Raw genomic sequence first — 27,708 nt, 5'->3', positions numbered from 1 at the left:
CTGTCCCGCGGATTCTCCGTAGCGCGGTCTAGACAAGGCAGCGAGGAAGCAGGAAGGGAGGGAGAAGGGGGCGCTAGGCAGGTGTTTCGACGTTGCTCGGGTAACAACCCCTTACCCGGAGCCCTGCTGCTCGGCCCCCTTCTTCCTCCCTGTTATACGCGGTGTCCTGGGGGACCGGCTTTGGGAAACCGCCATGGACATCTTCGGGGACTTAAGGAAGATGAACAAACGCCAGGTAATCGGAGGCCCGGGGCAGGGCGAGGGGCGCGAGGCTGGGGGTGCGGCCCGGGCTTAGGAGTGTTGGGGTCCCGGAGGGTGCGCGGGCTCCTTATGAACCGAACCCGGGGGATGATGGACAGAGACCCGACGGGGAGCAGAAGAAAAGCGCAGCCCACCTTATGTTACCTGAGGGGGTGAGACTTGTAACCTCGGATGGGGGTGGGGGGTGTGCAGTCCTTGATCTGGTGGATTTCTCCTTCTGGTACACTTCTCTTTAACCAGCTTGTTTATGAACATTTATTAGCGCCTGCTGTGTGTGAGTTCTGGAATATATAAATTTAGATTAAAACTGCCCTACTCCTAGGTAGCTTACACTATTATAATGTAAGGACACTGAATTAATTCACTCACTTCTGCCGGGAGCTGCTCTGTGTGCCAAGCATCTTGCTGGGCACTGGGGTGTTGTGTAAAGCATGTCAGGTAAGGCACCCTGTGGTATCTGTCTTCAAACCCTAGATAAAGGCGACCGGGTGAGGGACTGGGAAACTGGAACACTAGAAGAATCCTCGGATGTTTGGTCTATAAAACAGACAGCTCAGCAGTGAGGATGTGACAGGCTGTCTATCTTCTTCCTATGTGATTTCTAGGGCTATTACAGCCCTACCTCGTTGTCTGCTCTTGTGCTGCCTAGTTGTGTAAACTCATGTTACCTAATTTCACTTGGGCCTTCACTCCCAAATTCTTTTATTTCATAAAATAGCTTTTGAAATGTTTTCCTTCTGTCCCTGTTTCGATCCGCTCGACCTGCCCCAAGCTTTAAAGTAGATGACCTAGTCACTTGCTGTAATTAGGGATCACAGCTATGTCATGGACTTCTTCTTTCTCTATCTCAGTGATTCTTTGAATTTTTATTTATTATCCAAGGCTAATTTCTTCAGTTTCCCTCACGTGATTTGATTCACTTGTGTTAAATTATATACTGTTTTTGAGTGCCTACTTAGTAAGACAAAGAAAATCTCTAAGTTCAAATCTAGCCTCAGATAACCTTTAAGTTTTGTGACTCTGGGCATGTCATGTCTGCTTTATTTCCATCAGTTGTAAAGTAGGGATAATAATAGCACTTACTTCAAAGGGTAATTGTGAGAATCGAATTAGATAATTTTTGTAAATCACCTAGCAGTGTCTGGCACCATAATAAGTGCTATGAAATAAGTGCAGGTATTTTTAAAACCTGCTTTTATTATTGGAGATAACTTCTTTTGGCTTCCTACTCAATTGAAATCATTCTATCAAATGGTACTTGGTTGTTAACAAATCTGGTAATCTTTTCTCCTGCAGTATTTGAAACATAAATGTCAAATGCTTGTATTCTGGTAAGTGTATTTACCACTGTCCTTGGTTTCTTACCTCTGAACCTTTTTTTCCTGTTTGCTGATTTCTTTTCCTCTTTTCAGCACCACATGTAGGTACTTCCTAGGTTCCTGTCCTTTATCCTCTTTTCTTTATGTAGGTGACTTCAAATGTATATCTTAAGCCCAAGTTCTAGTTCTCATTCTAAGAAGGACTTTGTACTTTACACATTGAATGAGCATCACTTAAAGAAACCAATGATATTTAACCCAGAAAAGGGAAAATTTGAAGAAGAACATGATTTCTGGCATCCTTTATTTGAAGAATCTTGTGTGGAAGAGGGAGACTTATTCTGCTGGGATCAAGGGAAAGAAAAACAGTTTTTTATAAATAAATTTATTTTTTAATTAAGCATTTTTTATTCCTCCCACTCTCTCCCCTACACACACATCCACACACACAGAAGAGAAAAGAAAAGCAAATTCCTTACAACAGTGCATAATCAAGTAAAACAAATTCCCATATTGGCCACATTCAAAAATGTATCATCATTCTTCATATTGTCAGTCATTTCTCTGTCAGGAGGTGAATAGTATTCCTCATCAGCTCTTTGAAATCATGGTTAATCATTTTGTTAATCAGAGTTCTTAACTTTTTTCAAAATTGTTTATTAAGAGTGCAAATTTTTCTCCAGGTTCTGTTCATTTTATTCTTCATTAGTTCATCCAAGTCTTCCCAAGTTTCTCTGGAACTTATTTCCTTCATTCCTTATAGCACAGTAAATTCCATTCTTGTCACAATTTGTTCTGCCATTCTCTAGTTTTTTCTTCTTAGTTTTTTGCATAAAAGAGCTCATGTAAATGTTTTCAAGCCCCTGCTTTTGTGTGTGTGTGTGTGTGTGTGTGTGTGTGTGTGTGTGTATAAAAGACCTTTTTTTTGATGTCTGTGGATACAGGCCAAGTAGTGGTATTGCTGGGCCAGATAGAAGGCATTACTTAGTAACTTTTCAGGCATCCTTCCAAATTGCTTTCCAGAATGGCTGGACCAATTCATAGCTTCAACAACAATAAGTCATTATGTTTGTTTTCCCAGTGTTTGTTGTCAGTGTTCCCATTATGTTTGTTGTTCCTTCCAACATTTGTCATATTTTTTTGTTGGTTAACTTCCCCAAATTGATGGATGTGAGCATAAAGTTACTTTCATTTTAATTTCTCCAATTATTAATGACTTGGAGCATTTTTCTCATGTATGATTTTGCTAAACTTTCTTCCCTTGAGAACTGTCTGTTCATATTTTTTGACCATTTATCACTTGAATAATAGTTATAATTATCATAAATTTTAATCAGTTTCTTATTTACCTTGAAAATGAGAGCTTTATCAGAGAAACTTACTAGAAAGGTGGTTTCCCCCCCAATTAACTTTCTCTTTTAAATTTTATCTGCATTGGATTTCTTTATGCAAAAACTTAAATTTTATGTATTCATAATTGAATGTTTTATTTTTGTGAACTTCTCAATGTCATGATTAGTCATGAACCTTTTATCCATAGATCAAAAGATCATTTCTTTCTTGTTCCTCTGATTTGTTTATATTGTGATCTTTTATATTTAAATCACATATGCATTTGGAATTTGTCTTGGTAAATAGTATTAAGTGTTGATATATGCTGTCCAATTTTCCTAGCATTTTTTTTTTTTGGTCATATAGTGAGTTCTTTTTCTAGTAGTTGGAATCTCTGGGTTTTATTGAACACTAAGTTGTTTGTGTTATTTAGGTTCACTTGTGCTCCTAATGTGCTTCACTGATCAAGCACTATTTTTTAACAATATAGAAGTGTTTCTTTGATTACTATTTTGATGTGAAATGTATTGTTGGGTCATTTTATGACTGATCACTGTTTGATCTTTCCTTCAATCCATACTTTTTACCTCAGCTTCTTAAACTGCGGGGTCTCATAACTGAATGTAGAGGTTGCGATGTTTGGTTTGTATGCTTGTTGTATACCTATATATCCAGAATCACATAAAAATTTCTCAGTGAAAAGGGGTCAGGATTGGAAAAAGTTTAAGAAGCAGTGCTTTACACTGATGCCCAAGTAGTCTATCTGTTGCACTATTATGATCTATGTTAGTCACAAATCTCAGCAAATTTCCCCATGATAACGATTCAGATATTTAAAGATAACACAGCTGTCTTGTTGGCCCTGTCTTCCTATTTCACCTCAATCATCCAAGCCTTCAACCTAAATTTCAGGTTAACCCTTCTTTTCTTCTTTCTTTACTTCCTTCCCACCCCTACCACCTCATCTCTCCTTCTGTCTATACAGAGAATCATACCCTTATTTGCCAGTGATTTGCCCAAAGGAATATACATTTTGATCGCTGAAATCTCACCAGATATCTTGGAGTTTATGGACTAGATTTCCTTTTTTTAAGACACTGTCTTAAACCCAAATCATTCTCTTTGATTGGCCAACAGTAGATCCTAACTCAAGCTTCACTTGGTCTTTGTTTAGGTTTTGATGGCTTGGAGTGAGTGTAAATAGCAGTTATTTCTGCTTTGGCCAGAAATTCTGAAGATCTTCTCTTCCAGATTGATTTTTTTTTTTTTGGACTAGATAAAAGAGGTCATTTTGGGGGCTTCATTTCCTTCCTATCCTTAGTCATTGAATGGGCATTTGCCACAGGTAAACTGAGACCTGAGAAAGATTGGACCCAAATGACTCCCGAGGTGAGAGTAAAGCTGTTGACTTTGCACAGCTTTCCCTCACTTGAATCCAATTCATTTTCAAGTCATCATGTCACCTTCTTGAAGTCTTTGGTCTTCTTCTAGAACAAACAGTGACAACAACAAACAACAACAATCTGGTCATATTTAACTACTTTTACACTCCCCTTTCTCATCCCTCCTCTTTTCTCCACTTATTTAGGGAAGTCATATCCTATTCCTGTAATTGGAATGTATATCATCTTCCTGCCCACTTATTGGAGTGCCTACTATTTTATATCTTCTATGAAACTTTCTGTCAAACTCATCTCTTCTTTCCTTAAATTTAAAATTATTTCTTCCTCTTAAATTCTTTTAAAGCATTTTTTTGTCTGGGTATCTGCTTTGCCTTTATTATATTTTACTTTGTATCATGTTTATATATGTCCAGTTTCTCCTTTTAGGTTGAAACTATCTTAAGAGCAAGAACTACAGGGGTTCCCCCCCCTATATTTCTGTCTTCAGTGTCTCACTTGTGTATCAAGGCTTGCATATTTTATGTAAAAGTTGAATAAACACCTGTACATTTAGTAGGTTGAATTTAATTGAATCACTTGACATTCTTTCCTCCTCTCTCATTGTACAACCATCGACCTAGTTCAGCCTTTCATGGTTTTTAAAATCTGAACTACTTATAGAAGAGATTTCTATATTGAGAGGGAAGTTGTGCTATGACTTTGAAGCTCCCTCTTACCTTTGTTTGACTGTATCCATGATGTAAAAATTAATCACCACTTCTGGGAGCAGATCAGGAATAAGAATTGTTCTCTTCCTTACTTGCCCTTGGTTCTACAGTTAGCTTTGGGTTGTAAGGGCCTGGTCTAATGATAAGTGATAACTGAATGCAATAGATTGGAAGTCCTGCAACTGACTACTGCAATGTAGGTAAGAGGAGACTCAATGGCCTGAACTAATAGGGTAGCCATGGATGAGTGATCCAGGAAAGATTATGGAAGTAGAACTGACAGTATTTGGCAACTGAATGAATATGGGGGGTGAAGGAGAGGGAGAAGTCAAGGGTGACTCCAAAGTTGTAAATCTAGATGATTGAAATCATAGTGCTGTCTTCACCAGAAATAAGGAAATTTGGAAGAAGAATAAATTTAGAGAGTTCCATTTTAAACACTGGTATTTTAAACATTAAATTACTACTTTATTTATGTTGAGTAGTATTTGTAGGACCCTTATAAACCACTACTCCATGTTGTGGCACATTAAAAAAAATAAGCTAGTCCTTCTCCCCCCCCCCCCCCCCCCTTTTTTTTTTTTATATAGGAGACATTGATGAGGGTGTTACATTTTGAGTTTTTGACTATAAGCTCAGGTAATTCAGTTTGATTTAAACAAAATATAACATTCTGTTTGGATCAGAGTAAAAAAAAAAACAACTCACAGGGAATTTATTTAGCAAAATGAACAATTTATAGAGCTTAAAGTCCACTTGACTGATGTGCTTATCTATGACAGCTCTTTCCCCTTCCCCCTCCCCAATTCTAGGCTATGCTTCAGCATATAAAAAGTCCACCAGGAATTGATAAGTTCTGTCAGAACGCTAAACAAACCTGAATGACTCTTGAACCTTGAGTCTTATACCATTTTATATTCAAAAGAATAAATGGAATTGAAACCCAATATAATTGTAGCTATCTAGAATGAGCAGATATTAGAGCTCTTTGAATACATGAAAAATGAGTAAGCTTGGTATTTAGGATACGGTGGTCACACTTAAGAAATCATTAGGCATTCTAGCTTTTTGTCCTTGTCTTTAACCTTCATCTCTACTCCTTTCCCATCCCCCAAGGGACCTGGTCTTATCAGATTGCTTCCTTTCAGTTTTTGGCAAGTGCAATCACTGAGGCTACTTTCAGGTATATTATATTAAACAATATAACAAACAACAGTAAACATCATAACACTACTAACAAATTCACAGTGAACTCACAGACTAATGAAATATTGGTAGAGTCATAGTATTTGTTGTATTCCAGGAACAGTTACCACCAAGAAAGAATCTGAAGTTAACTAGTTTAGTCACTGATGTATTGTTTTATTCCTAAGGGTTTTTGCTATACTAGACCTTCAAAACAGGTGGGGATCTACCTTGTCAGAGCTCTGTCAAAGAAAACTCAGTTGAAGTTCAAGGGACTTTTGAGAGCTTGTTCTGGTAGGGGAATACAGCTATTTTTATGGACCCTTGACTAGAGAATGATTTACTGCTTCTCAGTTTTGCAGACTTGTAATTATATTTTGAATAGTAATTAGACACCTATGGGTAAAGCAGAATCTAGTCTATAGATAAAAATGATCATTGATAAATTGCTGGCTGCTTTCCTAGTCAGGAGAAACTAATAAAAAATACAATCCCATACATTTCCCTGTACTTGGAGTCAAACCGTCCTTATCCCAAGTTTCTTTTACTGCAGGGGTCCTCAACTATGGCCCACGGGCCAGATGCAACAGCTGAGGATGCTTATCCCCCTCACCCAGGGCTATGAAATTTCTTTATTTAAAGGCCCACAAAACAAAGTTTTTGTTTTTACTATAGTCTGGCCCTCCAACAGTCAGGACAGTGAAGTGGCCTCCTATTTAAAAAGTTTGAGGACCCCTGCTTTAGAGGGTCACAGTCTGGTAAGCTGCCTTAGTACATGTAAGGCTAGGATGATGAATGATGGCAGAATATAATTTGTTCTTTGACCATGTGTACTACATTTACTTCATTAATTCAAGAATGTGAGTACTTTTCTGTTTAAGCAAATTTATCTGTATGTATATAGGTTTGTATACATAACATGTTTTTGTGTGTATATTTCTGCACACAGACATACACATAATCACACATACATATATACTGTAGTAAATAATGAGTTGCTCTGGTTTCCCAAAATTCATCACTTGGTGGTCAGATCTTAGAAGATTAGTGTCTCAGTGAACCCATCTAGAATGCTCATTGGATATCAGACTCACATTTTCTTGCTGAGTCTATGCGTTTTTAGTTTGGTAGTTCTAGCTAGCACTCACATTTCATTGGCATAGTATTTAAGGAACACCTTTATATCATGATGGTTATCAGAGAACTTCAGTGGAAGCATCACATTTATCCAAGTAGAATGGCAGAATTTGTCTTAAGAAATGTTGTCATAGATTTTATGAAATATGTTTTGGCAGCTGTATGTTTCAAGGTATGTGTATCTGCTTGGCTGCTATGACAGCTGTAACTAAATTTAATAGAGAACATTTCTGAAAATCCAAATGATTCTTCTATTCTTTGATATTATCAACAGAAAACTCCCCCAGGAACTTAGGGTTGTATTGTTAAATATGTCATCATGGTAATAGTGGTAGTTAAAAAAATAAATCTTCCAAAATGAAGTATTGAGAATTGCAGCCTGTCAGGAGGGCCTGACCTTCTGGAATGTCTTTTCCCCAACTAATCCTCCCAGCTTATTCTCTCACTTCATATTAGCCAGTTTTGCTGTTTGCCTGTGCAACTTCTCCTGATTAAAAATTGTAAAACATTACTTTCTTAAGAATATCAGCTTCTATTGTCTACTGCTACTTGTTCTTTGGATACATTCTCCTGATTGAAAGCTCTTTTTTTTTCTGTTGTCTTCTAAAATCTACTAAATAATGCATGTTTAACCTGGGACTATTTTCTGTTGTAAAGGGACCATTCTTTTCTCTTTGTTTTCACTTTTAAGGGAGAAAACAAGAAAAGTCACTTAAGTTTAGGCATCTGAAAAAGTAAATCTGGTAAATCAGTTGTTGTCATTTTTGTATTCCTCAGTTAACATTACCCGTAGACTAAATTTTTTGTTTAAAATATTCAAACACTTGTCATCTTTATTAAGTTTACTCCTGCTACTTAATTCTGCTTTGATCTTGGAAGAACATGTACAAAATAATAACCAAAGAAATAACTAGATAAACAGGATGCTACGTTTCAGATCAACATCTTGGCCTCAGATTATTTTCTTCAAAGAAAATAATTTTTAATTGATTTTATTTTTCCCTTAAGATTTCAAGCTGAAAAAAAAAAAACAGGGAAAAAAATAAATTCTTTGTATGATGCTTTTGCCAAATAAGAAGCTAAAAATAAGAATCTGCTTCCAAGCTACTTTCCACACAGCTGCCAAATTGATAGGCCTAAAACACAGATCTAACCGTGTCATTGCCTTGCTTAAAAATTTCCAATGACTTCTTGTTGCTTCTTAGATAAAATAAACAAGCTTTGGCCTGGCATCTAAAACACTTGACAATATAACTATCACCTACATTTCCAGTCATATTTCATATTATTTTCTCCTCAAGTAGTCTCCACTGAAGTCAAATTGACTTTATAGTTACTCCTCAGATAAAACATTCTGTTTCTTGTCTTCATGAATTTGAAGTTGGGCCTTTCCTGATTTTTCGTTTCCATTTTTCCAGTTAATATCTTCCTCCCTTTTAACGTTTCTTTGTATCTCTTTACTTACATATTCATCCTCCTAATACAATGTAAGTTCCTTGAGAACTAGGACTATGTTATTTTTGACCTTTTTTTCTCCATTACCTAGCACAGTATCTAATAATAACCATAATAGAAGACATCTAATAAATGTTGCATTCCATTTTGTTGAGCTAAATCACTATGGACACAAAGGACTTGGAAATTTTGTCTCAGAAATAGCAAACTTTAAAAAGTGCCCTGGAGCATTTTCCAATTAAATCTACTTATATCTGGATGAGATGGATATCCCTGTACCAGTACATCTGGCAGTCCATCTGTAGACCCTCCACCAGGACAGATGGCAATCCATCTATGCCTTTTTATCTTTCTTGTCATACATGTCCATGTTATTCCATGAATTCTTCAGAGAATCTGCCTACCAACTCATAACCTGTTTTCCTTTGGAGTTAGCCATATGTTGTTTCTTTCTCATTGTCGTATCAGTTCATTTCCTTTCTGGTCAATCTTTTAAGAATTTTTACTTCATTCAACAAATATTAAGTACTGTATATAAAACTGTGTGCTTGGGATACAAATGTTAAACAAAACTGTTCCAAAGAACTTATATTTCAATAGGTAAGATCAGATAAATAAAAATGCAGACAAGTAAAATGAATAAAAAGCATTTATGTAGCAATAGGCCAAACAACACTGTGTCAATATCTGGAGATACATATAGAAAAAAACTAGAAAATTCTTTCTATTAAGGAATTTATACTCTAATTGGAGGAGATAACATATAAAAGAACTGAAAGCTACAAGGCAAATAGAAAGGTCCAGAAATCCTAAGAGTGCTGTGGAGGAGGAAGGGGCAAGACCAGGGATATTTAGGGTTATATAAGTATGTTGGATCACAATGCCAAGGAATTATTTGGCAAAGAAGCAAGGCGGATGATAGGGCACAGAGGACTTTGAGACATTGGTAAAGCAGGTGGCACAGCTTGGTGGCCTTCCTTATTTTTGGAAGGAATAGAGTTGACTTATCCAAGTGTTGTGAGCAGTTGAAAAGCAAGCAGGAAGGGTGCTCCCACTAGTGGTGGATCTTCTTACTGCTCAATAGATGTATATGGATTCATTTATTCATTCATCTATTCATAAGTATGAGGCAAATTATATTATTATAAAAATGCATAGAGAAGGCTGTTGGAATCTTTACAAATTGTTAAGTCATTAGAGTTGATAGAGACAATAATTAATTTAGCATGGTTCAGTATCATTGATCTGACCTTACAAGGAGATGTTTTGGGCCAGAACCTGAAACAAGGTACTAAGTAGAACTAATAGAAACAATGCTTGTGTTCATACCTTTAGAGAGCTCATATAAGCAAGAAGTATTTAAGTACTCATTGGAGTTCACAAGTATGGGAGCTTCATAAAGCTTCACAAAACAGAATGTTGCTGTTTAGTTATTTTTCAGTTACATTTGACTTTTTTGTGACCTTTTTTGGGGTTTTCTTGGCAAAGATACTGGAATGGTTTGCTGCTTTCTTCTCAAGCTCATTTTATAAATGAGGAAACTGAGATAAATGGGATAAAGTGACTTGCTGAGGGTCACACAGCTAGTCTTCTTGATTTCATACTTGGCACTTTATCCATTGTACCCCCTACCTGCTCCCTAAACAGAATTAAGGAATTGAGAACCACTTGTTGAGAGAGAGGCATCAGGGAAGGTTTTATGGAGGGGGTTGCTTGGCTTTGAAGGAAGAAAAAGATTTTGACAATTACAGACGGGTAGTAGACTATTCTGTTGCAGGAATATCATGCTCAAAAGTCAAAAGGGGCAGGACAGGTCAAGGAAGTGGGAAGTAGTACATTTGGGTTTATTGGAACATAGAGTGAGCACAGGGGATCTTAATCTTATCTGATTGAAGAATGCCTTTCACCCAGACTGATCTATACTGTATGGACAGCTAATAGAGTTGATTCATCATTACATGTATCTTGAAAGATGAGCTAGGCCCAATGTTAAATAAGAAGACTAAAGTAGGCAGGATTGTATTTTAGAAAATTGCCCAAGTGTTTTCAATGAACAACAAAAACCTGTCCTTTTAACACCAAGCATTTTTATAGTGATTACATGTGGCTGTAATTTATGGAACACATCACACTGAAAAATCAAAATTGTAGGTTACCTAAAGGGCAGTGGAAAAATGTTCAATGGGCCTAAATGGGCTGTAATATATGACCAGTGATTATTTGGTTACAAGAAACAGTGTAAAAGGTAAGGAAGTAGGCCAGTCTTAACCAAGGAATTATATATGGAAGGGCAATTCTAATGCTATCCTGGTATCTAAGATTAAAATTCCCACAGCAAGGAAAGTTCTTCACCATTCTTGGGTCATACCCAACTTTGATAGTTGGGCAAAACTTGTGGATCCCATCTTGATACAATGTTTTCTTTTCTTTTCAATAGTATTTTACCTTTCCAAATACATGTAAAGATAGCTTTTTTTTTTTTTTTAGGTGCTTTGATTAATAACATGGTCTTTATTTATTTATTTTGGTACTGCCTGCAGTAAGATAGGTCTTTATGGGACAGTATGGGCTAGAAATAGTAAAGATAGTTTTTAGCATTCATTTTTGTAAAACTTTGTATTCCAAATTTTCCCCCTCCCCAAAACAGCAAGCAATCTGATATAGTTAAGTATGTGCTGTCCTTTTAAACATATTTCCATGTTTGTCATGTTGTCCAAGAAAAATCAGACCAAAAGGAAAAAAACAACAACCTTGAGAAACAAACAGAAAGGTTAAAATACTGTGCTTCAGTACATATACAGCCTTAGTTCTCTCTCTCTATGAAAATGATTGCCTTTTCCATTCCAAGTCTATTAGAATTGCCCTGAATTGCTGTATATAATGTTTTTAATTGTATAAAATAAGACACATAGAATTACAAAGGAAATCAGTTGTATTAGAAATAATTATCAAAGTGATTTTTTTCTAATAGTCCATAGATCCCAGATTAAGAATCCCTGCTCTAGAAAAAGGCCTATGATACATTTATTGGACCCTTTATGGAAACTTAGTGGAGAAGAGGAGAAGTGGAGAAGAGAAGGGATTGGAAGAGGAAAGACGTGGTGAGGAGTCCAATAAGATAAATCTTGATGATTTTTTAATTTTACTTTTTAAGGATTACCCAATTTAATGAGATTATAAATTAATTGAAATATCCCTAGTACCAAAGGTAGTGCCTTACACACGATGGACCCCTAATGTTTGTTAAATTAAACTAATCCAACCTTTTCTTCCTTTTTTAATTAAAAAAAAAAAAAAACTAAGGAAATTTTGGTCCAAAAGACTATTAAATATCTTACCTCATATCACATAGTTAAGTGACTTTAAGCAAGTTAATTTGTTTAGACTGTATACCACTTTTTAATAAAAAGCATGGAACTATCTTTTATTATTCAAAGGAGCTTAATTATTGAATATTGATCTTATTATGATATGGTGTAATCCATAACATGTTAGTCTCCCCATTCCCTAAGGCATTATTATTTATAAGGTTTGGTGTATTTAAAGTATTATAGTATTTTACATTTATGAAGGTATTATAGCCCTAAGTAGAAGTAACTTCTAGTCACAAATATGTTGTGCCTTAAATTTTGCTGCAAGTTAGATTAAAAATCTCATTTTATCCAAGGCTAAAGTGATTGTTATTATTAGGATGGGAATAATGATTCATAAATGTTTTTAAAGTAGATAAAAATCATGTCAGATCATCAGCATGTACCTTTTATTTCTTAGGCGTTGTGTATCCTTAAAGAAGAGCTGTTTTCTGCAACAACAACAACAACAACAACAAAGTTTTAAGTAAAACAAATTTTAAATTTATGTTATAACAATTGCATTATAAGTCAGGTGATCTGACTTCTAATCCTTGCTCTGCTACCGTTTAGTCAAGATACCTCAGGCAAGTTCCATAATCTCCCTCTGAATCTCTTATATATAAATTAAAGGATTGAATGAGATCATTTTCCAAGTCCCTTTTCAAGTCTCAAATTCTCTGATCTGTATCTTCCTTTATCAATTATAGGAAATGTTTAAATGAATTAAATCCAAATTAATGAAAAGCAAAGTTTAGCTCACAATTTTTTATACAGTATGTTTGGTGAAGTAAAAGTACATGCTATTTTCTTTATTTGGATACTCTTTAATTTTAATTTATGAAATGATCATACTCTAGGAGAAAGGGCAAAAGTGAAGCTGGTATTCATATTTAATTAAACATTTTTTTCTCTAATTATTAAAATAGTTTTTTTTTAAACATAAAGTGAGACTCTTGAATATGACAGTCAAAAGTACACATTTTATGGAGATTTTAAATTTGGATTCTATAAGAGTCTCTTTTCTCCCCTATGCCAAACGTTATTGAAATCATAAAAATTTGAAAACTTATAGGAATCTTATTATAAATTGCATGAAGCCAATGAGCTGGGCCCAGAATTTACTAGGAGAAAAGCCAGGAAAATAATGTTTGGGAAATTGCTTTCTATGGATCCCAAACCATTCTTTGATACAGAAATCCCATCTTTTAATACTGGAATTCTGATGTTAATTCTCAGAGCTAGCTCTTGATACAAAGAAAAGAAAAATGAAACAGTTCTTGTCTTTAAGAAGCTTATATTCTGCTGATTGGGAAGAATATGTACACAGATTATACAGAATTTACACAGAGTCGTCTATACAAAATTAGTTGAGGAGAACTGACAGCTGGGGACATAAGAAGATAGGGAAGGCTTCAAAGAGTAGTTGATATGAACTTGAAGAAAGATAAAGATTGGAAGAGGATGAGATGAGGTCAGACACCATTCTGATTTGGGGAAAATATGGTGAAATGGAAGATGATATGCCAAGTTTTGGGAAATAATAATCCAGTTTGAGCAGGTTATGTAATAGAGTGTTGAGCCTGGAGTTAGGAAGACTAGGATTCAAATCCTAGTTTAGACACTCATCAACTATCTTATCCAAGACAAATCATTTCACCTCGATTTCCTTCAGTTTCTTCAATGTAAAGATGGGGAGAATAATTACACCTACCTTGAAAGGTTATGTGTTTAGCATAGTACCAGACATAGTATAGTAGACAGTATCTTATATATCTTATTCCCCTTCCTCACATGCTTTTGTTCTCCCCAAAAAATCTGAAAAAGGGAATAATATGAAATAAGGCTGAATTGATTCAATAACTGGAGGATTTTAAATGTCCAGAGAGTTTGTATTTTTTACTTGTAGCAAGTGGTTGGAATTACTGAAGGCTTTTGATCAAGGACTCTAAGAAGAGGGCTCAGAGAACTAAAAGGGACTTGGGTGATGGATTACTTTGTAGACTTGTCTAAGCGAAGAATTCCCATGCTTTGACCTTATAAGGATCAATCATCTCACTATCTTCCAAGATGTTTGGTCTTTACACTAAAGTTTCACATCATCTATTATGGAAATAGAAGGAACTAAGAGTACATCTTCTCTTATTTTCTCCTCCTTTGGTTCAATATCAGAAAAAAAGATATATTTGCAATTTGTCTCAAAACTCACCCTTTTTCCTCCACTCCAGTCTCTTTCAGGACCATGCCCTGTAGGCATTCATTTTCAGATGTCTCCCTATTTATTGTATTCCTAAAAAGCTTCATTTGACACTTTCATTTTCTCAAACTGTTACCTACCCATTTTCTGTTTGACTTTTATGTAGGGCTTATACTTCTTGCCTACAGTTGCACACCATCTACTTACTCTCAAAATCTTTAGAATTTTCTTCCAGTACCATTCTTTACTGAATCCAGCTTTTGTTCTTTTTGTTATGTTTTGTTTTTAATTTTTCCACAGCTGTATTACCAGGTTTTAAACTTTGCCATGATTGTATCATCTGCTCTTATGATTTGGAAAGGCTTGATAGTTGTCACTGGGAGCGAAAGCCCTATCGTTGTGGTTCTGAGGTATGTCTTGCATATAATTTTTCTTATTTAGTCACATTAATGTATTGTTAATGTTTTTATGTTTTATGGTAGTGTAAATATTTGAATAAGAAGTTTTCCAAATTATATCAACTTGAATAATTTCATATGTTTAATTGAATGAAACTATTCAAAAAATTTCTGATAGTACTATTTGGAACCTCTTTAGAAAATATTTCAGGTTTTCTTATCTAGTTTTTAATGAAAAGTTTTATAGTTAAGATTAGATAGATATATGTGTTGATCGAGGTCTTACCATGCTTTCAAGTCTTTGTTTGGTCTTTTAAAAAATGTACCAGATGGGGCAGTTCGTTGGTGCAGTGGATAGAGTACCAGACCTGAAGTAAGGAGAACCTGAGTTCAAATTTGACCTCAGACACTTAATACTTCCTAGCTGTGTAACTTAAGTCACTTAACCCCGATTGTCACAGCAAAAAAAAAAAAAAAAAAAAAAAAAGGTACCAGATATAAGGACAAGGAATACAGACAGAAAGAAATACATATAAGCACAATAGCTTTTGAAAAATTGAATTTGTTATTTATTTAAAAGCAAACTGTATGAGATAAAGATTCATGATTTTACCTATAACCTACTTTCTGTTCTGTTTTGTATGGAAATTGCCTTTAAATATTTTTGTTGTTCATTAAATTCAGATAAAAAGTTTAAAATCAATTAATACTTTGAATTGGCAGAGTTTTTTACACAGTAAATAAGGTAATAATTTTTTACATTCAATTTTTTTTTAAAAATATGGACTTTTTAAAAAAAGTTCTGATGTTTCCAGCCAAGTTTCGTTTGCATTAAGAGAACACATTTTAATGATATCCTTTCAAATTTCTTTAAGTACATTGTTCACAAATATACTTTTTTGATTTTTAAAAAAAGTACCTTATGTACTAAGAACTTTTGCTAAATTAACACTGATTGTGTTCATCTAGTCATATATGATAAACAATTAAGTAATTATTGAAATTACATGAAATCACATAAGTATCACCATGTTTCAGAACTATGAAATCTAGTATACCTATTCTGAATGTGTCAGTGATACTGTTACTTTATCTTAGATTTTTTGATCAGTTTATTCTGACTTTTTGCAGAGGCCACATTTAAGGCTTCATCTCTATGAATATGGAAAAATTATGGGAATTTTGAAACCATGAAAAGAAACTTGAGTAAGAGTTAGAAGGGATTTGGGGATCATCTGGGCCAGAGTTGTCAGACTATGACTGCAGGATTAAGTCTAGTCCTGCAGACCATACATAAAAACAGATTAATGCTGAGTTTGGTCTGCTGGCCATGGGCCAAAGTTTGCCCTCCCCAGCTTAGTGCTTTCATTTTACAAATGAAAAAACTGAAGCTTAGAGACTTGCCCAAGGTTATGTGAGTAGTTAGAAGCAAGACCCAAACTAGAACTTGGGTTTTCTGATGGCCACTCAGATGATCAAGGGAAGAGTAGAGGAAACTCCTGGAATGGGAGGGAGGGGAAGAAGAAAGGGGAAGAAGGAGGAGATAAAATTATTACTTTTAAAAAGTTGTGTCCACTTTGCTAGCTTAGTGATACAAACATAATAATTAATAATCATGTAATACTTTTAAGGTTTAGAAAGTACTTTGTGTTATATATAACTTGATTTGCTAATGAAATTATGTTTCTTAAGTCATATATAGCAATATTCAGGTTGAAGTATTCAAATGATGGTTATAAATTTCCTTATTGAATTTTCTTTTAAATATTTTTAGTTAAACCTGTGTAAGCTCAGTTGTTATTTTTTGGATACTTTGAACAGATGAAACTAACAGTATAGTCAAACACAGGAAAAGTACTGAGGTTTCTGAAATGAATTTCCCCCACAATGTCAAGGAGATACAAAAAGAACTGATTTTCAAAAAAACTATCTTAGAAAGTAAAGGAAAAAATCCCCAAACTTACTGAATTCAATATCTGTCACATAGTATTTAGTGACAACTGAGAGAAGATGACAGTTAGATAATCAGCAATTTGTGCCTGCTTCCTTTGCTTGAGACACGAATGCATCTAGCACTTGTAATGGAGAGTTTGTACAGAACTGCGGGGCACAAGAATCACAACAGTCCGATGTGGTAGGTAAAATTACATAGACACTTTAAATCTTATTTAGATTTTAAAATTTACTTTGGATTTTTTTTTAAACCATGAAAATCTGGGTAGCAATGTAAAAACAACTTATATTAAATATTCTCAAAGAAACCATAATTACAATAAAAAAAATTCAGGAGGAAATATTTTCCAAGGACTTTATAATTAGATCTTTTGCTAATTTAGTTAACTTTAAATATGTCACATTTTACAAATACTGGAATTATTACTGCAGTGAGCATTTCTATTTTTATTTAAGAAAAATGATTTGTAAAGGATACATAGTGATTGGTAAGGTTTTCTTGGGTTTCTTGTGTTGATGCTGTTCTATCCTTTCTTTTAGGAAGTGTCGGGGAGAATTCTTGAATTCTGCTCAAAAAATTTTAGCTCATTTTTAAAAGTCCAAATTGATTAGAGTGGTGTTCAAGGCTGCTTATTGTTTCAATTTAGGCAGGTTTTTCAGTCTTTTATCCTTTTACTCCCCTTCACAAATGATTTATTTCATTTCTACCAATTACTCACAGCCCCTAGGAAAATTCATTTTTACTTACCTTCGTGATTTTTTTTTTTTTTTTTTTTTGCTTTATTCCCCCACTTGACCTGGCATGGGCTCTTTGTTTCTGACCTGGTTTGAGTCCCAATTCTGCCACTTAATAACTACTACCTGACCTTTGGTAAGTCATTTAATATTTCTGAGCCTCCATTTTCCCATCTGTAAAATGAGAAAAAATTGTATTTGCACAGGCTTATTGTGAGGAACTCACTTTCTCAGTATTAGGACATATAAATATAAGCTGTTATCCGATAGCTAGCTACTTTTTCATCAAGACCTGGCCCAGGCTCATCTATCCCAATGCTTCCCACTTTGATTGTCCATTGTACTCACTGTCCTAGTTATCCATGTGGCACTTTAATAGTACAATGAATGCAAGGCTTTCTTTTTATGTATATCATAGCTTCTAACTAGATTATAAAGTCTTTGATGAGAGGGAGTTTGCAGGGAATATATTGGAAAGAATTGTAAGGTTTATAAAAAAGATTCCATGTCAGTCTTCAAAACAGTTTGCTTAAAAACCAGGTAGTTGCTATAGCCCGTCTTCTTAAACTCCATATGGTTGGTGACTCCATATGGTGTTCTATAACTGAGAGGTCACATTTATCAGTAAATGTTTGATTTGTATACCTATTTTAAATATTTATAAGCCCAGGGTCACATGCAAACTTCTTAGGTAATAAGGGAATCACGGGTAGAAAAGCTTAAGAAGCTTTGTGCTATATATAGCATGAGTCAATTTTCATTGTCACTACTCAGTGATTTCTGCAATAAAATGGTGATTCCACTCCATGGCCTTCCTTTATAGTTGCACCTTAGACTTTTCCCCTCAATAGCCAGCCAACAAGCATTTATCAACCACATCCTATGTTCTAAGCATTGTGCAAGATAGAGAGAAGAATGAAACAAGCCCTGTCCTCAAGAAGCTTTTGAGGGGAGATAATATGTACATAAACATATAGAATACATATTAAATAAATACAAGGTGGTTTTGGGAGGGAGGTCACCAGGAATGAGAAAGGATCAAGAAAAACTACTTGTAGATGATGATGATCCCTTCATGTCAGTTATTTGAGCAGTATAAATTATTTCACAAGTTAGGGAGTCTTGGAGTAAAAATTAAAGCTATAATTTATAGAATTTTTATAAACCCAGTATTTTATAGTTTTCAGTTATCAAATTATAAAACTCAATTATATTTTGATTATTTTAGCTCTAATTACCAAGACTGAGATATAGAAGGAGAGAATGCTACATGGTAGCTTCAACTTTTACTTCCAAAATCAGTTCATATTTTAGAAAAGGGTCAATCCTTTCAAGCTTTGTGTTAATGAGAACTCTAGAATTGGGAGTTGGGAAACTTGGGTTCTAATTTTAGCTCTACCACTGCTTGACCTTGAATAAGTCAGCTTCTCTGGCTTCTTTGAGGAGAAAAACTTTTCATTTTTTGTCTCTCTAACCCCATCCACTATAGTGCCTGGCACATCCACTACAGTGCCTGGCACATAGTGGGTACTTAATGTTAATTAATTTATTGATTGGATCTATAGGGAACGATTCCATTCAGCTAAAACATTTTGATTCTAAATGAATTAAAATCTACTGGAAAGAGACAGAGTTTTTAAAGTTAAATATGGGAGATTCTACCATCAAGATTCAGAAGTCTCTTTTTGAACTTGATCTGCCACAGAGCTTCTATCTTCCTAGGAATCAAGGAGGAGACAATGTCTAAGACTTTTCTTCCATTCAGGAAGCAGGAAGAACCAATGATCTTTTCTATGCTGAATTCTTAGAGTTCTTTTTTTTTACATTTAATTTTATACTGAGTCTGTCCCTTTTTTGGGAGGGGTGGGGGGAGATGTTGATGGTTAAACCTTTTAATGAAGAGAAACATGTACTTGGTAGCATTATTGATTTGTAGATTATCAGTGGCTATGTTTGAAAGTTATTTCAACCTAAATTGGCACATTTGTATTATTTTGGATAAATTTCAATGTTGTTCATTTTTAGATCATAGTATAAACCCTATAATTATTTTGTTTTTTTTCTTTTTAGTGGCAGTATGGAGCCAGCATTTCATAGAGGAGACCTTCTGTTTTTAACAAATTTCCGGGAAGATCCTATTAGAGCTGGTGAAATAGTTGTTTTTAAAGTTGAAGGAAGAGATATTCCTATAGTTCACAGAGTCATCAAAGTTCATGAAAAGTAATGAAAATTTTAATTCTTCTTTTGTGCTTCCTTGTTTCTTGGTTCATAATTGGAGAGTCAGTAAAATGCATTGGAAAGACTGCTAAATTAGGAATCACAAGACTCTGCTTCTCCTGCCAGATCTTGACTTCTTGACTGTAGGCAAGTCACTGTAGCCTTTATGAACCTGTTTCCTCATCTTTTAAGACTGAGATGATAGTAATTCACAGTAATGTTGGGGAAATTAAATGATGAGATTATTCATGAGAAAGCATTTTGAAAACAAGTGATGTGTAAATGTAAAGTTTTATGATAAATATTTTATTTCACATATAATATGAATATTTATTAGACATCTCAACGTCTTTTTAGAATGGGTTCCATTTGTAGAACTTCTCTCCTAACAAACTGGTTTTATGCCACTAGTTGTTACCTTTTTTTTTTTGGCATCATTGTTTTTACCCTGTTATATTCTGTGATGAGAGAAGTAGCACATTAATTCAATATTTAGAATCAGGAATATATATGTATGTATAGTATCCCCAAAATAAGATAACTCTTCTCATACCTAGTTTATTCCCTTGCTTTGAATCCCTATTTAGTTATTTAATTGGAGTTGCCTCATTTTGAAATTCTGATACCCTTCAGCAAATATGCCTGCTTTCCCTTTAAATTCTTCTAAATAGAAATGGTTTTAAGAATTAGAAGCATTGATTTCTAATTTACATATTAATTTCTAATTAGAGATCTCATTTCTGATTAACAATACTTTACAGATTTTGGTTATTAATTTTTCTGTAGCAAAATGGATGATTTTAATTTGCTTCTTAAGAACTATGTGATTAAGCACGAATCCAGCATATTATGAAGATAATGGAATAAATCATACATATATCTATAAATCCCAAGTTTTCAGTTTCACATCTACCAGTTACTTCCAGCTGTCTTGAACTATTCATAATCTTCTACCTTGAATGACTGCTCCTTAAAAAACTTGATCTATTTTAAGCCTACATTTATAGTTAAAATATGCTCTTGTGAGATGTTTGTGAAATACTTTTTAATTTACCAAAGGAAGAAATTTACTTAGAAATCTACTCATGGCCTTAATTGATTTTTATTATAATTTTGTTTTGTTTTTTAATTACTAGAAAGTGAAAAATTGTTCACAATCGAATAACTCCAATAATTTACATTTGTGTGCTTTATTGTTGTGGAATTTTTTTTAGGGGGGAGGGGGAGTTGTTTGTTTTTACAATGTAGAGTCCTGTAGCTCAAATCAAATCTATTTGATTGAATTTTAAATTCTTAGGGGGATTTTAATGTTATCTAATTGTAGTTGTGCATTTTTTCATTTGTTTTATTTTTAAAAGACATATAGTTATTTAATTAAATTCATTAATTTAATTTTGTGTCTAGACTATCTTAATATCCTTTTAGAATGCTTAGAATTGGTCCTTTTTGTAGAACTTTGCTTTAAACATGCTGGTTTTATGCTATTAGTTGTTTATGCTATTAATAACTAATAAGTATTAATACTATTAGTATTATGATCTTTCCCAAGATCCTGATTTTATACTCCATTGTAGTCTGTGATGAGGAAAATAGCACATAATACAATGTCAGTTAAAAGAGGAAAATTGAGAAGTACTCAGATCTGTTTGACTTTTCAGAAGCTATATGCCCAAACTTTGGCAGAGTGTATTTTACATTTATGTGATACTTAAAATGTAATTGTTTTCTTGTTCTTTATTTGGTTAGAGATTTCCTTCTGAACCACACTGCTCCACTCTACCAAACTGTCATCTGGTTTCTCCTTCAAATTGAACCTTATGTAATTACTGATTGCTTGTCAATAGAATGAGCAAGTGATAGGTGTATGAGTGTGTGGAAGGGGAATGAAGTACTTAAAGGCCTACAAGTAATGTTAAATCAGTGTCTAATCTGACTGATTTGAATTTTAAGTTGTTAGTGTAAGAATCACTAACCATTTGCTGGGATTTAAGCATGCTATCAACTTAATCTGAAGTTCTCTTACAATATTCAGTTTCATAAGACTTCATCCATGTGTTTGACTAATAGCATAGGAATTCATGGAACTTTATTTAGATTTAAAAATGGGTTGAGGATATTAGGCCCCATTATTTTTCTTATTGCAAAATGTCATGTCAATTAATTTTAACTAGTAGTAATTACAGATAACTCTTCATTTTAAGAGACTTTCCCGCCCTGAATTGTAATATTCCTTTGTTTTTAAACATTCACAAAGCATTTCGGAACTTGACTGTGCCATATTTTCAGTTGAATCTTGTTTGTGAGGAGTTGACTTGGATTTGAGTTCTGGCTGTACCACCTTATATTAACTGGGTGACTTTGGGCAAATTACAACTTCTGGAGGTTCCATTATATTCATCTGTAAAGCAAAAAAGAAAAATATTTGCATTATTTCATTGGGCTGGGAAGAAAGCGCTTTACAAATTAATTAGATACTCTTTTAGATGTAAATAGTATTTATGACAGATTAATTTTTTTTTTTAAGTTTTACATACAATCAGGATCTCAACAAATAGGTATATCTCATGTGCACCACTCAAAATTTTCCTCATGAACACGCTTCCACTGCTTTTGGATCATTCTATGGAATGACTTTAAGCATACATCTAAACTCATTTTTAATCATACTGAAATTTATTTACAAGTTGTTTGTTTGTCTTTTGCCTTTCAGAGATAATGGAAATGTCAAATTTCTCACTAAAGGAGATAATAATGAAGTTGATGATAGAGGTCTGTACAAAGAAGGTCAAAACTGGCTAGAAAAGAAGGATGTTGTAGGAAGAGCAAGAGGGTAAGGAACTTGTTTTTATACTTTGTGGTTTCAGTGACACAGAAAATGATTTGGCCACAGTGAGATTGAATTTTTGAGTATAACAGTTTGTGCCATAATAACAAAATAAAACTTCTCAGAACTTTTCAAGGACTAATGCTAATCAATTTTCTGTGCCACGGTTTGAATTCTTTTTCAGTTGCACACTCTAAAGTTATTTTATTCTTGATGTTTACAAAAATGTCATTACTTAGGAGAAAATTTCAGCAGTTTACTTTGGGGGGAAAGGGAACTAGGCAATACCCTTTTACTTGAAGGAAAATCACTGGGTTTTCTCTATTCTTTTTTGAGATTCTAATTTGCAGAGAGGCCACATGGTTAAGTGGCTTCAGAATTGGCTTCAGAGTCGGGAAGACATAGGTTCAAGTTCCATTCTGACATGCGCTGATTGTATGGTCCTAGGAAAATCTCTTAACCCACCAATACTCCAAGATTCTATACTACATAAGTGGCAGTTTGTATTGGTAGAGAAATTGCCTTCTCAAGAATTTTCTGTGCCAGTGAAATCACAGATCCAGTCCCCCAAAAATATTTCCCCAAGCAATCTCTATGTTATTAAGGAAGAAGACAAACTAATTACAAGGTAGTTGTAGAGTCTCAGATGAACCTGAATCAAGACGATGTTAGCCATCTCAACCAAAAGAGAATATATCCTAGATTTTTTAACAGCCTCCAGAGAAAACTCTTCCCTTACCTCCTTTGGCAGGCTTTCTGTACTTAAGTTTCAATATAAGAAAATTATCGCACAATTGTGTATTGAATTTCTTTTTTCTATAAATTATGACCAATATATACGCAATCGAAACAAGCAAATCATGGGACTAGTTGTTTACTTGTGGCTTACTTTACTCATTAATTTTTTTTTATTGTTTCACTATCCCCTAACACTTCTCCTGGAGGATGCACAGGTAGAATAGGCGGGACTTCTTTTGCATGTTTTTAGAACTTCCACTGACATATTTGAATAAAAAAAGAAGTACTATTCCATAGGGTTAAGAGAAAACTAATCAGAGTCCATAAAGCAGTCTGTCCATGAGAAACCTCAGAATAAGCTGATGTTCCTAGAATCCAAGGCAATTAACAAGAGCTAGATATTATATATAAACAATATCTCAGAACACAAGCTGCTGACTGAGGAGTTCCAACCCAGCCACCTCCACCTGTGTTGGCACCCATTGTTGGACTTGTTAGCTTAACTGAAACCTAAAGGTTATCTATTGGTTTTACTTAATTTGTTCCCTATTTGTTTAAACGGTTGAGAATTGAGTGATTTCTTAGCAATATTAAAGATTTACTAATTTTTTTCCCTCTCCCAAAACAATTTATATTTACTTATTTTCTATTTATCCCTTTTACTCCCATTCCCCAATGTTTTTGTCATTGTATCCTCAGTACCTAGCATAGCCTTAGACACAGAAGCTCTTAAGTGCTTTCTGAATAAATAAAAGAATTTCCTGGCAACATAAGTTTTCTATTCCTTATTAAATTGTCAGCATAGTCATTAGTTAGTTTGATCTCAGACTTTCAGATCTTATGTTGGTAATTCTTGAGCCATGGACTTTAAAGCATATCTAAAGTGACAAGGGTATTTGTCAGTTAAACCAATAAAGTACTTTTTTCCCCTAGTTCTTTGTCTGCCTCAGATGCTTTACTGACAGCAGTATTTCTCTAGAAAAGTTAACTTTGATTATCTATTAAAGATATTGCAAATGAAATTTGTAAAAAAAAAACTTTCTTTTTCATTTGTGCAACAAGTAAATTTTGTGTATTCATTTTATGGTAGTAAATGTAACTCTTGAGAAAATTGTTGGTTCAAGTTCACATACTCATTTTTAAATTGGCTTTGGTTTTTGAAAGAATTTTTTTTTTTTTTTCAAACCCAGTAAACCCTCTTCAGAGACTTTGTAGTTTATTTTAAGTACTTTGTATTAATTTTGTACTTTCTGTACTTTATACTTAAGCAGTCGTTGTCATTTTTCCCCATATTCAGTAATGTTGTATAAGAAATGTTTAGCTCCTAAGTGAATCTGGTGCCCACATTCTGTGAGTAATTTTATTGTTTTTATTTTTCAACTTTAGGTTTTTACCATATGTGGGGATGGTTACTATAATCATGAATGATTATCCAAAATTCAAGGTAAGAACAACTTTTTTGAGAGGGAACTAGTCAATTGTATACTTTAAATAGCTGAAAGATAACTTCATTTACAAACCATTTGGTAGTTAATTGAGGGAAATTATCATTTGGAAATTTTTTCTTTTTGGTTCATAGTGTATTATGAAATGATCTATTAAAAAACAAACACACTGATTTAAGAACAAAGAATTTATTTACAACTAATCTTTAAGCACTGGTTATTTTAAGTCTTATTCTAGCTACATGTTTATAGGTCTTTTACTCTAACATGCATGACATCTGATGCATATTTGAGGCATAAAACATGGGGGAAGAGGTAGTCATTTACTTTTGTTCCTTAGACCATTACTGAACAGAGTTTTTCTGAATTATATTTATAGGCTCTAAAGCTAGGACTATAATTTCCATTGTGTTTCTTTACAGTATGCTCTTTTGGCTGTAATGGGTGCATATGTGTTGCTGAAACGTGAATCCTAAAATGAGAAGCAATTCCTGGGACTGGACAGAAATGAATTCTATTGAAAAAAGAAAAATTAATATATTTGAATTTTCACTTTCTATATAAAAGAAAACAGTGTGCAGATTTTTTTTGTCTTGTCCAAATAAATGGTTCATCAGTAAACATTTTCTTGTGTTGATTCTCAGATTTTAATCTATCCAATTTATGTAAGCCTGTGTTACTTAAGGATTTATATCACTTAAAATATCAAGTGGGCCTTTTATAAGACTGGAATATTGGTGGGAGAAAATATCGTCACCATGTGTTATTAGTTTGAAATAAGTATATCTTTTAGGAAAACAAAATACTGATCTTAATGAAACACAGCACTTTTCTAAAGAGAAAAAAACAAGCCTAAACCTATAAAAAATATAGCTTGTTAAATATATATTTTTGTAACTGACAACTAAAAACAGTGGAAAATGACCTCGGGCAAGAGAAGATGCAGTTTGTTTCATTGTCTTTGTCATATGGTATGACATAGACAATTTTTTAAAGTTTACCTTATCCTTCCTATAATATGTAATCTGCCCTCCATATGAAAGTTAAACCAGTGGCATATTGCACACCTCTGAGGTTACTTTCCTTGAGTTAGTTCCCAATTTGATAAGAGACCAGCAGGAGTGATCCATGGGAGTCAACTTGTCCTTTAAGCTTTTATCTCCCCTGAAATAGGCTATTGCAATAATAATGGGCCTCATCCTGTTGAAATCAGCAAAACTGAAAGAAAAAAATGTACTTAAAGCATGATTATTCTTCTGTGCCCTTTAATAAATTGTTTTCTTCACAAACTAAGAAAAATCCATTTTTCTTTCCCTAGCAGTTAAAATTGAAGGTACCATGTTAGATCATAATTTTAGATTTTATCCAATCTTTCTGGGGTTCTGTGATTGGTTAAGACAATTTTTTGAAAAAAACCTACAGAAATGTCTGGTCTGGCCTAGTCTGACAACAGTTCTGCTATGGAGCAAGTGTGTGACATTAATACTCATCCATTTGGACGATGGAGCCTTTCTCTTCCACTAGCAGTCGGGAACCCTAAGTTTCTGTTGACAAGTTTGTTAATAGCGTAACATGTTTCTCATCGTCACATAAAATAGTTTGTTATGTATTAGATAGTTTTGACTGGTTAGAAATTGAGGCCTTTTTTTGCTGCTTAGAATCCATTTACCTTTTGTGGAAGAGGCAATGGTAAATAGAATACAGAAGTGCAACAAAACTTTTTGGAACATCATTTACCCAGTACCCTAAGTTATCCAAAATACTGGCATAAAAGAAAGGAAATTAAAAGCTCCTTAAGAGTCAAAAATAGGTGTCACAAAATTCATGGTCTAGAGCTTATAGGTTTCATAGAGCTCAAAATGAGGGCTTAAGGATTCTCCTATTTGCTTTTACTTTTGCATGTAATTTCAAGCAAGCGTTAATGCCTTGTTTCCTAGCAAAGTCATATGAAGCAGTGTGGTAGCTACAAATGGCTTACCCTGTCACCACCCTCCCCCACTAAGAACCAAGAAGTGATGATAGCCTGACCTGGAAGATAGAAAAATAAAGATAGAAAAAAACCAAAAACAGTATGGTGGGGAGAGAATGGGAAAAGGGAGGGGGAGAAAGTATGCAGACTCAATAGTTGCATATATTTCAATATCCATGAAAATTGCTGCATTGCAATACAATGTAGTAATAATTTATACTCAAAATAATAACCCAAAGTCAAAAAAATTTGAATTATCTTCAGTGTCCTTTAAGAAGATAGAAAAATAAGTTGTTTATTTTATTTTTCTTTTCTGTTTTGATATTTAATTTTTTAACATTACCCATATGTCCCCTTGTATGTCTCCCTCTTTGCCTTCTGAATTCAGCACTCCCTGTTGAGTAAATCTTTTAAAAAACAACAGAAAAATAAAACTTATTGATTGACTTTATTTTGCACTGTAACATTGTACAAATTGTTCTAATGTTGCTCGTTAGTCTAATGTCAATTCAAAGAGGTCTTACTAATTTCCTTTGAAACTCCATTTCATCATATAGCACAATAATATTTCATTATGTTAATAAATTACAATTTGTTTAGCTGTTGCCCAGCAGGACACTCATTAATGGTCTATTTTTAGACTACCATGAAAAGATTTACAATAAATATTTTTATACTTATAAATCTTTTTTCTTTTTTATAAATTTTTATTTCTTTGGGGATTGTAATAGTACCAATATAGCTAGGTCAAAGATTATGCAGAATTTAATGATTTGGGGGAGCAGTTAACATTTCTAGAATGACTAGAACAATTCACAGCTGTACTTTGTGTACCTGTTTTCCTAAAGCTTCAACAACATTTGTTATTTTCCTTTTTGTTAATCAGTTCTGATTTGTATTTCTCTTTATTATTAATTTGGAACTTTTTTTTTTAATATGATTGTTGATAACAGACTTTTTTTTCTTTAAAAACTGCCTGCTTTCTGTTCTTTAACCGTTTTTCTATTGGGAAATTGTTCTTTGTCGTATAAATTTGAATCAGTTATGAGCTTTATTACAACACTTAATGCTTTTCTAATTTAA

General features: G+C 33.9%; 1 protein-coding gene across 2 annotated transcripts; it reads left to right on the top strand.

Moving 5' to 3' along the window:
- On the top strand, positions 1–25,277 carry SEC11C (SEC11 homolog C, signal peptidase complex subunit). Of its 2 annotated transcripts, XM_051969560.1 has the most exons (6): positions 1–235; positions 14,647–14,756; positions 19,503–19,652; positions 22,360–22,479; positions 24,598–24,655; positions 25,079–25,277. In XM_051969560.1, exons 1-6 carry the CDS (start codon positions 194–196, stop codon positions 25,130–25,132), a joined length of 534 nt encoding a protein of 177 aa, XP_051825520.1. In that variant the 5' UTR covers positions 1–193; the 3' UTR covers positions 25,133–25,277. The 2 variants fall into 2 exon arrangements, with proteins under 2 accessions (XP_051825520.1, XP_051825522.1); XM_051969562.1 differs by lacking the exons at positions 1–235; positions 14,647–14,756 and adding an exon at positions 16,732–16,878.
- The last annotated feature ends 2,431 nt before the right edge of the window (positions 25,278–27,708 follow it).

This window comes from Antechinus flavipes, chromosome 1 (assembly GCF_016432865.1).
Source record: "Antechinus flavipes isolate AdamAnt ecotype Samford, QLD, Australia chromosome 1, AdamAnt_v2, whole genome shotgun sequence".
NCBI classification, from domain to species: Eukaryota; Metazoa; Chordata; class Mammalia; order Dasyuromorphia; family Dasyuridae; genus Antechinus; species Antechinus flavipes.
The sequence above is the reverse complement of the archived record's forward strand: the minus strand, read 5'-3'. Positions and strand labels throughout refer to the sequence as shown.